The sequence below is a fragment of the Thalia democratica genome, chromosome 3, assembly GCF_965202585.1.
Source record: "Thalia democratica chromosome 3, ktThaDemo2.hap1.1, whole genome shotgun sequence".
Taxonomy (NCBI): domain Eukaryota; kingdom Metazoa; phylum Chordata; class Thaliacea; order Salpida; family Salpidae; genus Thalia; species Thalia democratica.
Window position 1 is genome coordinate 47,731,293 of NC_139167.1, and position 14,308 is coordinate 47,745,600.

Below are 14,308 nucleotides of genomic sequence, written 5' to 3' on the forward strand. Positions count from 1 at the left end.
CTTGTAATAAATCTCTGTGTAATATGTATACTTGGTAAATATTAAATTACTAAAAGTAATGATTCAAAACTAAAACTTTAAATGTAATATACAATTTTTTTGATAAGTAAATGTTAAATTGCTAAAAGTAATGATTCAAAACTAATACTTAAATTGAATTTAAAAAAAATTTAATAGTCTGTTAATCTTTAAGTTTAATGAAGAATATATTTCTGTTACACGTAAAATTAGTCTATCATAAACTATTCCTACCATACCCCTTAAATTGTTAAAGTTACGTTACCAACTGTTATTCTTATGATCTTAAGAGTCCTATTCGCTTAGAGGAGTCCAATAGATACCAAATATCTTCTTCTGTTACTGAAGTAATTATATTAAAGTTGTGGAAGTAATTTACTATATATTACTTAAACTAATTAAGCATTTAATTTTCTAATTGTTATTATTTTAATTGGCATAAGCTGCATTAATAACTTTAAAAAGGCACCCCATTTATATTTAACTCTACTTATCCGTGTTAGAACTAATGTATATATTGTAACTCCTGTGTTTTTAGTGGTTTAATTTAATATATTAACAATTCAGTTATATAATCTACTCGGTTAGGTGTCAAATATGCACGAAGGGAAATTTTTGCACGGCATCAACTTTGAACAAAGGGTTATTTTGCATTTGTTGAAATTTTTTTTAAGTTATTTTATCTTTTTTTTAATTTTATTTTTACTATCACTGTTAACCCTTTCCCTCGGTCGGTAGCTTTTTTTTGTTTTTTTACTCTCGTGCAAAAAAGACCTTTTCGTGTAAAAAAGTCTTCGTGCATATTTAACTCGTTCCCAATCTACTTAAACTAAGAAATAAATTTGGTAAGGCACTGAAAACAGTTTTAAACAATAAGTCACGGAGATTAAAAATATGAACGGCGAACTAATTTAGAAATAATTCTCAAAACAATTATCTTTTTCGATTGAATGACATTTAATGTTCAAAAAAATTAAAAAGGATATTCCTGATTGAACTAGTTTGTTTAAAAACCGAACCTATCGAGTATTTTAATTGACATATTATTTTTCGAGGCTGGAATACTTAAACATTAGGTTTTCTAAACATTAAAATCGAGTTAGAACTGATTAGTGGTCAATACTACTAACTAATACTTGTATTATGTAGAAAAAGGCTTTAAAAATCTTTTTTCAAAAACTTTATGTATAAAGTAAGTTTTCTTTTGTTAAAAATCACTAAATGTTACATAGAGGCTGTAAAATTGGAAACATCAAATAACTGATTTTTCTGTTTAATTTTTTGGAAAGGTTTAAACTTCCTAAGATAACTGTTGAAATTTTAGTATTCTTAATTTATAGAATCAAATTAAACTTTTCAAAAAAAAATTACTTTAACTAACTAAAAAAATTTTTTAAATAATCCACACATATAGCTTTTTAAACTAAGTGTCTAGTTATCTTCAAGATATTTACTATTTGTTATTACTGGTTCTGAAATTTTAAAAAATAATCTCAAAAATAAATAAAATTTTAAAGAAAACTAAGGAGTCCATTTGTATTTGAGTAAAACTTTTATTACTAATGAACAAGTAATCTGATTTTTAAGTACTTAAAGTTCAAATGAAACATGCTAGCTTCTATATTCCGAAATTTTTTTAGAAATCGTAAACTACAAATTTGGGTTTACTAATAAATACTTTAAGGTCATAAACAACTCTATATTTAAAATTTATTGAGACGTTTAAAAAAAATGTTTTAGCTATTTTAAATCTGTTTAATTGATGTTTGTACCTGAAAAAGTGTAAACTTTGCAACTGGTCCCTTTTTTTTATACTTCTCTAACGAAAAACTATTTATCCTAAGTTTCTACTAAAAAGTTTTTTTTATAAAAATCATACTAGGAAACAAGCACTGTATTTAATTTTACTCTAAAAAAGTTGTACATCTTGCTTTAGTATAAAGTTTTAAACAATTTTAACAAACAGCTTATATATAAGAAAATCAATTTTTATTTCAAGACTTAACTAAATTAAAACTATGAAAATTTTACTCATCAAGTTATTTATTTTGTTAAAATGGGCTCAAAAAGCTTAAAAATGTTTAAGAATTTTATTTTTAACTTTTTGAACATTGTTCGTTTAAATTAATTGAATACTTTAAAGTACATCAGTTATTATACTAAGGTACTTTTTTACTGTTTTTTTGGAAAGTTTTACTAGAATATAATTCATTGAACAACAAATTAAAAGCGCTCAAAAATTTTAGTCTAAGATCGGGTGTGCGTAAGAACCTTTCGGTTATCGAGTCGTTCACCACAATAACCCTTTTTTTAGACTTATTACTACTTTAACTATAATTTCTAATAAACTTAAGCTGTTTATTTTTTTTCTTATTTGTTTTATAATTATTAATTTCTTTCTTATTTTTGTTTAACAAAACTTGTTTATTTGATAAAAGTTGAGAAAAAAATTTACCTTTAAATTTTCTTTTAGTAAACCAATAACTCTACTTCAAAGAGAAAAATATAGTAGAAATATGGTATATTTTGCAAACAACTAATAGCTAATCAGTAAACTAATAAATTCTTACTTCAATATAACACAATTTTACTGTAAACTGAGATTACCTCAAAATTGTTGTAATAGATGCACTTAAAAAAAAATCGTTTAGTATTTTAACTGAATTTAAAACAATTGTAAACACAGAATTTATTAGTCAAATTTTATTTAAAGAAATAAGTTGCCAAAATAAAGCATTTGTATACTTTTAGCTTTTAAGATTACAAAATAGTTCTCAACTTGTGATTGAAGAGAATAATAAAGCTTAAAATTTAAAAAAATTATGATAAAAACAGTGTATCACTCGTTTAAACAATTTAAACGTAATCTTCAGTTGTTAATATAGTCTTTAAAAGTTAAGATAAATATGTGAGAAGAAATGTGTTTATTTTAAAGTATTTTAAGTTTTAATAATACCGGAATATCTCATTTAAATTTTTTAAACGAGTGAAACGTTGTTTTGATTAAAAAAAAATTGAAGCTATAAAATTAATAATTTGCAGTAAATTAAAGAAACTAGACAGCCTAAAATCAAGACTTCTTTTAAAGTATTATACCATATTGAGCTAGGTATCTTTATATTTAGTACTAAATGTATTATCTAAAAACTTAAAATATTTAAAACTAGTTTTAGAATACCAAAGAAGAATAATAAGCAAGATAGGGCTATTATAATAAATAACCATTTAAAAAGAAGTGTATATTAAGGAGTTTTGTGTTTAATTTTGTGCCCTAATGTTTGGCGGTAGCAATGGTTCCGGGATTTCAGCCTTGAGCCGCCACTGCTGTACATATAAATTATTGTTACCATAGTAGAACAATTCATAATAATTATTAAAGTGAAAAATATTTTTGTAATGTTAATTTATAGAAATAGTTTCCAGAAAACTAGGTCTTAAAACTTTTAGATAATTCTTGATTACTGTTAAAATTTATATGTTTATTATTTCTGTTTAATTTTTGAACACAATCTATAATCATTCTTCATGACGATAAAACACAATTGTTTTACTTTTTTATAAAAATTTATTTAGCATTACCTTACTTTAAGTTTATTAGTAAAAGTGTTATATATCTTGGTTGCTTTATTTTCAAATATAAACTTTTTAAGTTAAGCTTTTAATAAGACTTAAAAATAGTGTATATGTATATATTAAAAAGAGTTTAATTTTAATTATTAAAAAAAAAAAATTTTTTACAAGCTTAAACATAACATGAGCAGATAAATGTGTCTACTAATGTAAGCCTCATTTTTATAACAAGTCTAGAGTTAACAAACAGATCTTGCTTATCCAACGATAATTTGTAAGGTTTATAGATTAAGAAAGCTCTGCAATCAAAATAACCTAAAATGTTGAGTTGACATATCACATAAAATGAAGCCATTCAAAGTTTATTGGATTCTTTTTGTTGTTTTAACAAATTTAATTATTACTTTTGATTTTTACTGTAAATAAAAAGTTAAAATAACTTATTGTCATAAACAAAATAAACTTTAAAAATCATTATTCTGCACTGCAGCAAAATTCAAAAAAATATTCTTAGTTAAGTTGTATTGATAGTTAGTATTTAGCTTTATGTATTATAAACCTATTTATAAAATCTCACTGTATAAGTACAATAACAACGATATCAGAGTAAAAGATCAGAAATTTTCTACATTTACAGTAATATTATCTAAAGTAGCTAGGTTACCTAGCTATACATTTATATTAGTTTCTTAGTTTTTTTTCAGGAAAATAAAAGTCTTTAATGTTTTCAAATTAAGTTTGAAACACTGATTGTTTTACTTTAACCGTAAATTAAAGAATAAATTTCCGATTACACTTTCATACTATGAATTTTTTTAAAGAGTTTTAGTTTAATTTTAATAACATTGTTTGTAAAAGTAAACAAAAATTCTACATTTTATTTTGATAAAGCTTTGATAGCAAAGCGAAAGATTTATATACTTATTAAGCCCTGAAACCAAATTTCCTAGCGATTTTTCTATTATTCAATAAACAATAGTATACAATATACTATATACAAGATATATAAGACAATATCATAAAAACTTTTTTTTCTAATACCTTACCTGTTACATACTAATTTAAGGATGTATATAACTTTTTTTTATAAAATTCAGTTTTATTATTTGTAAAAAGGTAATTAGATAAAGTTGTTTACAAAAAATAAAACTTATATAGATATAAATTATATTAAAAGCAAATCAAGTTTTTCAACCAAAGTAAGTTGTATATAATAATAGTTAAAATAAAAATCACATTTAAAGCCGTTTTTTATAAATAAAAGCTTTTGATTTAATTTAAGTTTTTTTATGTTTAGTTATTATTTATAGTTGTAAGCTTTATCAAGAAAATATTAACAAAGATTTCATAATCACTATCAAAATTTTAAGATTACTTTTGACAAACTTAGTAAAAAAATTGTTTAGTTTTTTACAGCTTTGTAGTTCCTTAATAATAATATACTACTTCAAAAATTAAACAAAAGAACTTTCTATAATTTCTAAAATTTTCTTCTAATATCGCTACAACAACTTTATAAAATTTTAGTAGTTACTTATAACAATTACAACTTTAAAATAAAACAAAACTGATGCTTAAAATATTTTATTGTAAAAAAAATGAGTTTTGAGTATAAAAACTACACGTATAAATTTATTAAACTAACAACACTTATGTTTAACAAAGTATGAAATCGTTTAATTAATTTTTTTTTTACAAAACATAAAGTTTTACGAGCTTATAAACATAAAAAGGAATCAAAAATAGTTTTTTTAAGTTTAACTACAACTTAAAAAATATAATATCTTCATTTAAAACATATAACTAAAATAAGAGTCACGGTTGTTTTCTTTTTAAGTAATTTCAAAAACAAATCGTTAAAACGATAAGATTTTTTAATATAATCGAAAGACTCAAGGATAGTTTTTGAAGATTAGTTATGATTAACTGTATTTCATAAGTTATAACAGACTTTGAACGTCGTATGTATTAAATTTTATTATAAAGGTTTATACGTTTTTATGATAATGAAAAATAGATGATAAAAGCAATATACTCCAAAAAAAACACAAAAAAAGACTGAAAGTATAAAAATTTTTTTTAATGAATAAGTAAGAGTTAAAAATAATTTTTATGCCTATGATGCAATTTATAGCTGAAATAAGTTTATAAGTTTTACATATTGATGATAAGAAATAACTAGATTGTATTTTAAGGTTTTTTATAATAAAAAAAAACTTAATAGTTACTAAACACCAATTTTACTTTAGTCTTTAAATTCAACACTATTGATTACTTGGCATTTTCTAACTGAATTATTCATTCGCCTAACTAAAATTTTCAGACCAGCTCTCTTTCTAGCACTGTCATAAATATTTTATAAGCTCATCCGTACTGGCGCTAGAAATGCAAAGAAACTAGGATTATGACGTAAAATAGAAAACCTTGCATATATAAAGTTAAAGTTACGCCCATGAAAGATTATTTTGATCTCAGCTTTTTCTGTCGTGTCCTAACTTCGACGATTTAGTGTTTGGGGTTCCAACTTAGAAGTTTACTGTTCACTAAATGCAAAAATGGTTAGAAAATTTGTCTTAGTATGCATAAATGTAGTTTTAGATTTTTAGGCTTTTTTTTTTCATTTTAATTATGCTACATAAAAAATAAATTTAAAGTGATGTACAAGAAAACATAAAAATAATTGATAAATTATATTTTTGTTTTTAGTGTTTAGTTTAACAAAGCTATGTTTAATGATAACGTATTTTAGTTATATTAATAAATCTACATTAAGATTTAATGATAATTATAAAACGATTTCTACGAAAGCACAATTTTAATTTAAACATTTAACATAATATGTAAAAACAGTTTAATGTATTAAAAACCTAACATATACTATTTTCTTATTTTATAATGATATAGCTAATTAAACATTAAGTTGATTAGCAACTAAAATTAAAATATAAAAATTGCTTTATATTTTACAAGCTTAAAGAAAGTACAAACATATACTTTTTTTCAGAAACATTTATGCATTATTGCTTGAGTCTAAAGTATGAGAGATGATGATAAAGCTTTTGACTTTATGGCTCTGAATTTTTTTTGTGTAAAATGTAGATATGATAAACAAAAAAATTAAAGAACTTTGAACTTACTCATAATAAAAAAGTTACCATTTAAATACATTTATAACAAAATATCGCCAAAAGTAAAACATGACTTGATTTTGTTTATAATAGCTTATTAAGTTTTCAAATATTAAGAGAAAAATTTTTTATTTTAAAATTAATATAAACAGTTTAATAGAAATACTTTTTAATATTAAAACAATAAACAAAAGTCTTTTCAAATATTAAAAAAAAAGAAATACAAAAAAAGTCTCAATACATCATCAGCCGTTGTTTTAATTTTATTAATTACATTTTCCAAGTTTATAATATAAAATAAAACCCGATAACCAAAAGCTTTTTCGTACACTATGTCTTTGAACAGAGTTTTTTAAGAGCTTTTTTTTGTCATTCAATAAACAATAAAAAACTTTATGAAAAAATATGGAAAAATCTAATTATGAAACTATAGTTGAAGAAAATTTTAAAAACTTGTGCTTCCAAAAAAAAAATAAGTATTAAGATTTCTTAAAAAATAAAAATAAAAAGGTAGAAAAAGTTTTATAGCTTTAAATTATAAAAGTTATAGTTTATTTCTAAAAAAGTTTAGAATTTTTTTAATACATACGAATAAGTCAATATACTTTTTTTTTTGATTTTCTTAAAAATAACTCTTTAGTCAAACAGATGTTTACTGTACGATTTGTTAAAATAAAGCAACTTGTTAGATATTTAAAACGATATGAGCTTATTTCATAAATAATTAAGCCTTGTGTATAAGCAAACACCTTAAATGTTACAGTTCTGTAAACTTTTTATAAAGTATTTTTAACTCATTAAATATGTAAGAATCTTGTATTTACATATTTATTATCTGTTAAAAAGATAAATTTTAAGGTCATTATAACTACTATAAGTCTTAGTAGAACATATATGTGTATTTTTTATTAAGTATTTAAGTATAAGTATTAATAAAAAATAATATGCAAAAATTTGCGTGACCTAAAATCTGATAGAAACTAAATAACCAATTTGTAAAGCGAATCTTAGTTATTTAAATAAGAAAGTAAACCCGAATAAAAATACACAGCTTTTAATGGTATATATATTATGACAATATTACAAGTTTGAGAGATATGATATCGCTTTGCTTACTAAATATCTAACAAATAATACAATAGCTGAAATTTAAATTAATTGAGAAAACCCTATACTAAAAATAAACAAATTATCTTAGAGGGAATGCATTTCTATTCACGTCGGTCAAGCCGGTGTACAAATAGGCAATGCTTGCTGGGAGCTTTACTGTTTAGAGCATGGGATTAAGCCAGACGGTCAGATGCCAAGTGACTCCACACTAGGAGGAGGCGACGACTCATTTAATACATTTTTTAGTGAAACTGGCACTGGAAAACACGTTCCAAGAGCTGTTTTTATTGATCTTGAGCCGAGTGTTGTAGGTTTGTAAACACACTTTATTGATACGTGTATAATGCTTTTAGCTATATGTTTAGCCTATCTTATACAAACTTTCACTTAACAGACTTTTAAAACAGGTGTACAAGGAATTACTTAGTCTTTATAAAGAATTAAGTTGTGCATGATCGGTTAACCAAGTATTATAACTTTTACAATTTGCTGAAAGTTTTAGGGTAATTTTTTATGTTAAACATTATATTTTAGAAAATTCAAAATGCTCAGTAAAACTGAAAAATTCTTATTTTTTTGGTTTTCGTAAATTGTTTCCAAGTAAATTTAAATTGTAAAATTATAAAAATAAACGATCTTTCGTGTATTTCATGTGCTATAAAAGGTATAATTAATACAAGTTTTTTTAATTAAAATAAGTGATGATAGTATTAACTTTTAATCTGTTAATAAACGAACTAGGTAAAACGAAATCGTTTATTTTTATTTCTATATTAAACTATGTTATTTTTCTATTTTATTTTAATTGCTTAAGTTGTTTAAGAGCTTTGTGTAACAAAATTGACTACTCGTGGTTTTATTTTTTAAAGATAATACCTTCTTTTTTACAACTATAATAAATCTAACTACCTGGACAATACTAAGTACATTTTGAAAAATTAAACAGACGAGATAAGAACCGGTCATTACAGAGAATTGTTTCATCCGGAACAGATGATTTCAGGAAAGGAAGACGCTGCAAATAACTATGCCAGGGGCCACTATACAACTGGTCTGTTTGTAAACTGTTCATTTTTTCAGAAATTTAAACACTTGTTTTTTAGTTCGGCTGACAACTTTTTTAGATTTGCTGGAAGTAAATCTAGTGTTTTGTTTGCTTTTTTTAATTGTTTTCTTACTCATTGTAAGTAATCAATTGTGATCAATTAATTTTTGTTAATCAGACTTGCAGTGGCTAGTAAAATTTTATACAGTAAGTTCACTACTCGATGGAATATGTTTTGTTTCATTACATTTACAAATATCCCTTTAAAGAACTATAAAAATCATTAAGCATTTAGTTTTAAAGGTAAGGAACACATTGATCAAGCATTAGACCGTGTGAGGAAAATGGCAGACCAGTGTACTGGACTTCAAGGCTTTCTTCTCTTTCATTCGTTTGGTGGGGGAACTGGTTCTGGTTTCACATCACTTCTTATGGAGAGGTTGAGCGTAGATTATGGAAAGAAATCTAAACTTGAGTTCTCAATATACCCAGCTCCACATGTAAACATGCTGTTTTATTTTCTAGTTAAAAACTGTGTTACCTCTCTAAATAGTATTATTTAAGATACATACCTTTTATCTGACAAATTGTCAACCTTTTCAACTTTTAGTAAAAAAATCGATCTGAAATTAAGCTCGTAGAAAATCAATAATGTTTTTATAAACTAATACGTTTCACAGCATTAAACTAAGTTGTGAACATTAAATTAGTTTTAAGTAAAATACCATTTAGTTAACTAAAAAAGACATTTATATTAATTTTCTTATACGTTTTTTACTAAATATACAAAATAACCTAAAAAGAACAAAAGTGATTTTTAACAAGTCCGTCTTCATGAAAAATTATAGAGAATATAATAAAAGAACAGAGGTTTTTTTATTAAAAACAGTATTTTTTTAATAAATGTAAAGTTTAAAAACAAAAAGAATGATATTAAACATTTTGCAAATAAAATGAAACAAACTTTTCTGCTTGTGTTGTCTTACTACAAACCTATAAAAGCTATGTAAAATTCTTTAAAATATTTTTACAAGCATGTACATATTTTTAATATGCTTTGTAAAGAATTTAATTTTTTCTAATGTTTCAATTAGTTATTGTAATTCTAACGAAATATAGATATCGACAGCAGTAGTTGAACCATACAACTCAATTTTAACAACTCACACTACGCTCGAGCACTCTGATTGTGCGTTCATGGTCGACAATGAGGCAATATACGATATTTGTCATCGAAACCTCGACATTGAACGACCAACTTACATTAATCTTAATCGATTAATCGCCCAAATTGTCTCTTCTATTACTGCTTCATTGCGATTTGATGGTGCTCTTAACGTTGACCTTACAGGTAGTTGCAATTTATGTATATAGTTGTGCATTTAATTTGACTGAGCGTTTAAAAACTGTTACATTAATATCAATTTGTTAATTATTAAAAAGCAAAACACATATTTTTGCGTTCTAATTTTTAATAATTACCAACATTCTTTGAAGTAACTTATTTTTGATTTTTATTGTAGTATTTTATTAAGTATTTCAAAGAAAATTATTCTAAGAAGACTTAAAGGATTATAACCCTGTTGTTTTTTTTTGCAAACATTTTTTTAATTTTAAAATATTAGCTATTGTAAAAAAAATTTATTGTTATAAATGCTATAAAAAAATTAAAAATACTTTTTCTGTAAATTTTTTTTTTTCAAGTTTTTAAAAAGCTGACTATCTAGAATTCCTAGTTTAAGTTTATAATATGGGTTGATTATAATGTTAATACTTTAAACTTCTAAAAACTAATATATTTTTGTTAGTATTAAGAACTTGATTTCTGTATATCAAAATCTATACAAAAACGTATTTTTATTTTTACTAAAAACTATTTATAAATCTATTAAAACATTTATAACTTAAGTTTATTACAAAGTTTCTGAAATAAACATCGACAGTATTCTAGTCTATTTTGTATAAAATTGTAAAGTTAATATTTCTTAATAAGTTAATATACCTTGTTTATTTTTTTCTAGAACAAGATAAAAATATTTCGTATTATTCTAACACCTTATGTTTTTTTTTTTTAAATCAGTGTTTATAAATTTTAAAAACTAAACTTTAAAAACTAAATAGTTTTTTTATTAATCTTTAGCCACTCAATGTAAAAAAAATGTTTTAGAATTCCAGACCAACTTGGTGCCATACCCACGCATTCACTTTCCCCTAGCGACTTATGCGCCCGTCATCTCAGCAGAAAAAGCGTATCACGAGCAGCTCTCCGTAGCTGAAATCACAAATGCCTGTTTCGAAGTGGGAAACCAAATGGTGAAATGTGATCCTCGTCACGGAAAGTACATGGCTTGTTGCATGCTGTACAGAGGCGATGTTGTTCCGAAAGACGTGAACGCTGCAATCGCCTCAATCAAAACAAAAAGAACAATTCAAGTACATAAAAAATATAACATTTAAAGAATTTTTTATTTAAATTTTAAACTTAAGTTATTTATGGGTTAAAACTTCTAGAACTTCATAGCTCCATTGAAAGTGTGTTAACCTGTTAACAAACAGAAAAATGTGTTAGTGCAATAAAGAAAGAATACTGTTTAAACTTGTTATGATTACTTTGAAATTTATTTTTTAATAACTACATAAAATATTTGTTACAATCAAAATATTTTAGTTTAGATAATTTACAAAAAAAGTCAATTATAAAAAGATCACTACTCTACACTGATTTAACTAAATCTTAACAAAAGTAATTGATAAAGTTAATAATCTAAAATTGGTTAAATACATTTTTTTAAGTTCCTATATTCAACTAATATTCAGTTTGTTGATTGGTGTCCCACTGGATTCAAGGTAGGCATCAACTATCAACCACCCACAGTTGTTCCCGGAGGCGATCTCGCCAAAGTGCAACGAGCAGTATGCATGTTGAGCAATACAACTGCAATTGCTGAAGCTTGGGCAAGATTAGATCATAAGTTTGATCTTATGTATGCCAAAAGAGCTTTTGTTCACTGGTTAGTTTAAGCTTGAATTTTTTTACTAACGCAATTTTCAGCTGTTTCGAAAGTTAAAGCTTTAAAATGCAAAAGTTCATAGCAAGTACATTCAAGACATGTCAGTAAATAGTTATCTAATTGCTTTTCGATTAAAATTAACTTTTGTCATATTAATGGGTATAAATTAATCTAGGTTCAAAAAATCCAATTCACTTAAATCTTTTAGCTATCACAACTAACTACAGTATACTACCGCTTAAGTACGCACTTTTTTTGGTACGCACCTCGCCTTAAGTACGCACTTACCTAGAAAGACAATAAAAATTTAAAATTTTTCAGACTTAGATTTTTTCTAAAGACTTGTTCCATAGAGTTATTTTCTGACCCTTTCCATCCATTTTTCTAAATTTCTCTAAATTTTTAAAAAATTTCTAAATTTTTTGTATTCAAAAACTTTCAGAATATCTGCAAAAGAAAGGCTAATTTCAATGTGACATAATACAAAACTAGTTAACCACAAAAACTAGTTACAATTTTTATAAAGTCAAAATAAACATATAAAAAGAAGCAACAACAACAAAAAACTAAGGTTAAAAAAATTAATGAGCATCTTATCATTGTGCATTTATACTATAAATGTTTCTACTGATATAAACTTTCTTACAAAAACAGTCCTGAAACGTTTTTCTTTCAAATAAAAAAAATCAAACACTTTTTAGGTCATGGAAAATTATAACATAGCTTGTCATAGCTTGACTAGCATTATGTAGAAAATTTTTATAAAAAAAAAAATACTATAACATTTTGCAGATTAGAATTATGTATCAAATGTTATTTAAACTAAAAAGACTTGTTTATTTGGCTTAATTATTTGGTCGCTAGTTGTAAGAAAGAAAACAAACAACTAAATTTCATATTATACTATTTCGTCAAAAAGTACGCACTACCCGTGCTAAGTACGCACTTTTTGGTCGGGTTCAATTTGCGTACTTAAGCGGTAGTCTACTGTATATGACAACCGCTTCCAAATCATAAAGTTAGTAAAAACAACAAGGAAATTTTTGTTATAATTAGATATTTGTAAAATACTTTTTTTTTTTGTAGAGTTACTTCTGTTTTTATTTGTCCTAGGTAACTTTAATTGCAATTTGTTTTTGTTTGTTTTAACTGTAAGCCTTTCTATGCTTTTAATTTTAAGCCATGTCCTTGTAAGCTACAAATAAAACTAGGTACGTGGGCGAGGGAATGGAAGAAGGAGAGTTCAGTGAAGCTCGAGAAGATCTTGCTGCATTAGAAAAAGATTATGAAGAAGTTGGAGTCGACACGGAAGACAGCGGTGAAGAACAAGGTTCAGATGAAGAGGAGGAATACTGAGAAGTATTTGTTTTTAGTTTATACTTAAATTTTACGTCCAGTTATTTTGCATACTAGAAGACTACCTAACCCAAAGAATTTAAAAAATTGCTTCATTTAAGTTTTTTTTTAATCACTGAAGTAGTTTTTTATCAATATCTCTTGTAATTAAACAAAAAAGAGTAAAAATTCTAAAGGTAAAATTTAAAATCTAATCCATTTCGTTATATCTACTATTTGAAAAAAGAATGCAGCTAGTATATTTACACTTTTTATTTGTTTTAATAGTGCTAAAAATCATTAACGTGAATTTTTTTTTTCATTAAATTCAAATTTAAATTTTTAAGTAATAAAAGTTAAAACAAATAACAGTTTGAAGTAAATTAAATTTCAGAAAATAATCGTTTCCACCAGTATCATACACAATTACAAAAAATACAACACAAAGAAAAACTGGTGAAGAAAAACCAACAAAAATTTAACAACAGCGATTACAAAACATTAATACAATATAAACTTGTTTTGTTTGTTTTTGAGGTTTTTATTTTGTCGTCAGCAATACTGCAACGAATAAATAACAGCAAAACAAAGTTTTCATAATGATTTTTGTAACGTTTAAAAATTGTGGTTTATTCTTTAATTATAAAAGATGTATGAGAATTTATAAAAGTGCTCATGTATAACATAAAACCATTTAATATAGATTTATTGAAAAGTCTAGTTACTATTTAATAGTAAAGTTTTGATTTACTTTCAATAAAAAAGTTTTTAGAAAAACTTTAAAACTATAAAATTTTTGAAATAGATATTTTAAAACTTTTATTCATAGAAGTTTTCAAAAAGAATAAGTAGCAAATAAACCTTAAAAATATCGTCTTTTTTAATGGTTTTACATAAAAATACTGAGCTTATTAGAAAATTTCTTTATAAAAGTATTAAAACAAAATGATAATATATATGATATTCTAAAACTACGAAATGTTTATAATTTAGTTAGTAACTACTAATTAGTATAAATTGCTTTTAAATACTAATTATTTGCAATTTTGTTATTTTATTTCTTAATTAAAACTAAAGCTATACAATAGCAT

The 14,308-nt window shown here is 24.3% G+C and overlaps 1 protein-coding gene across 1 annotated transcript; it reads left to right on the plus strand.

Annotated features, from left to right (window-relative positions):
- Window positions 1-6,034: 6,034 nt before the first annotated feature.
- On the plus strand, window positions 6,035-13,807 carry LOC145832004 (tubulin alpha-1 chain-like). The gene is made up of 9 exons (XM_082939363.1): window positions 6,035-6,146; window positions 7,915-8,137; window positions 8,773-8,877; window positions 9,175-9,371; window positions 9,991-10,222; window positions 11,039-11,304; window positions 11,689-11,882; window positions 13,094-13,241; window positions 13,612-13,807. Exons 1-8 carry the CDS (start codon window positions 6,144-6,146, stop codon window positions 13,236-13,238), a joined length of 1,365 nt encoding a protein of 454 aa, XP_082795489.1. The 5' UTR covers window positions 6,035-6,143; the 3' UTR covers window positions 13,239-13,241; window positions 13,612-13,807.
- The last annotated feature ends 501 nt before the right edge of the window (window positions 13,808-14,308 follow it).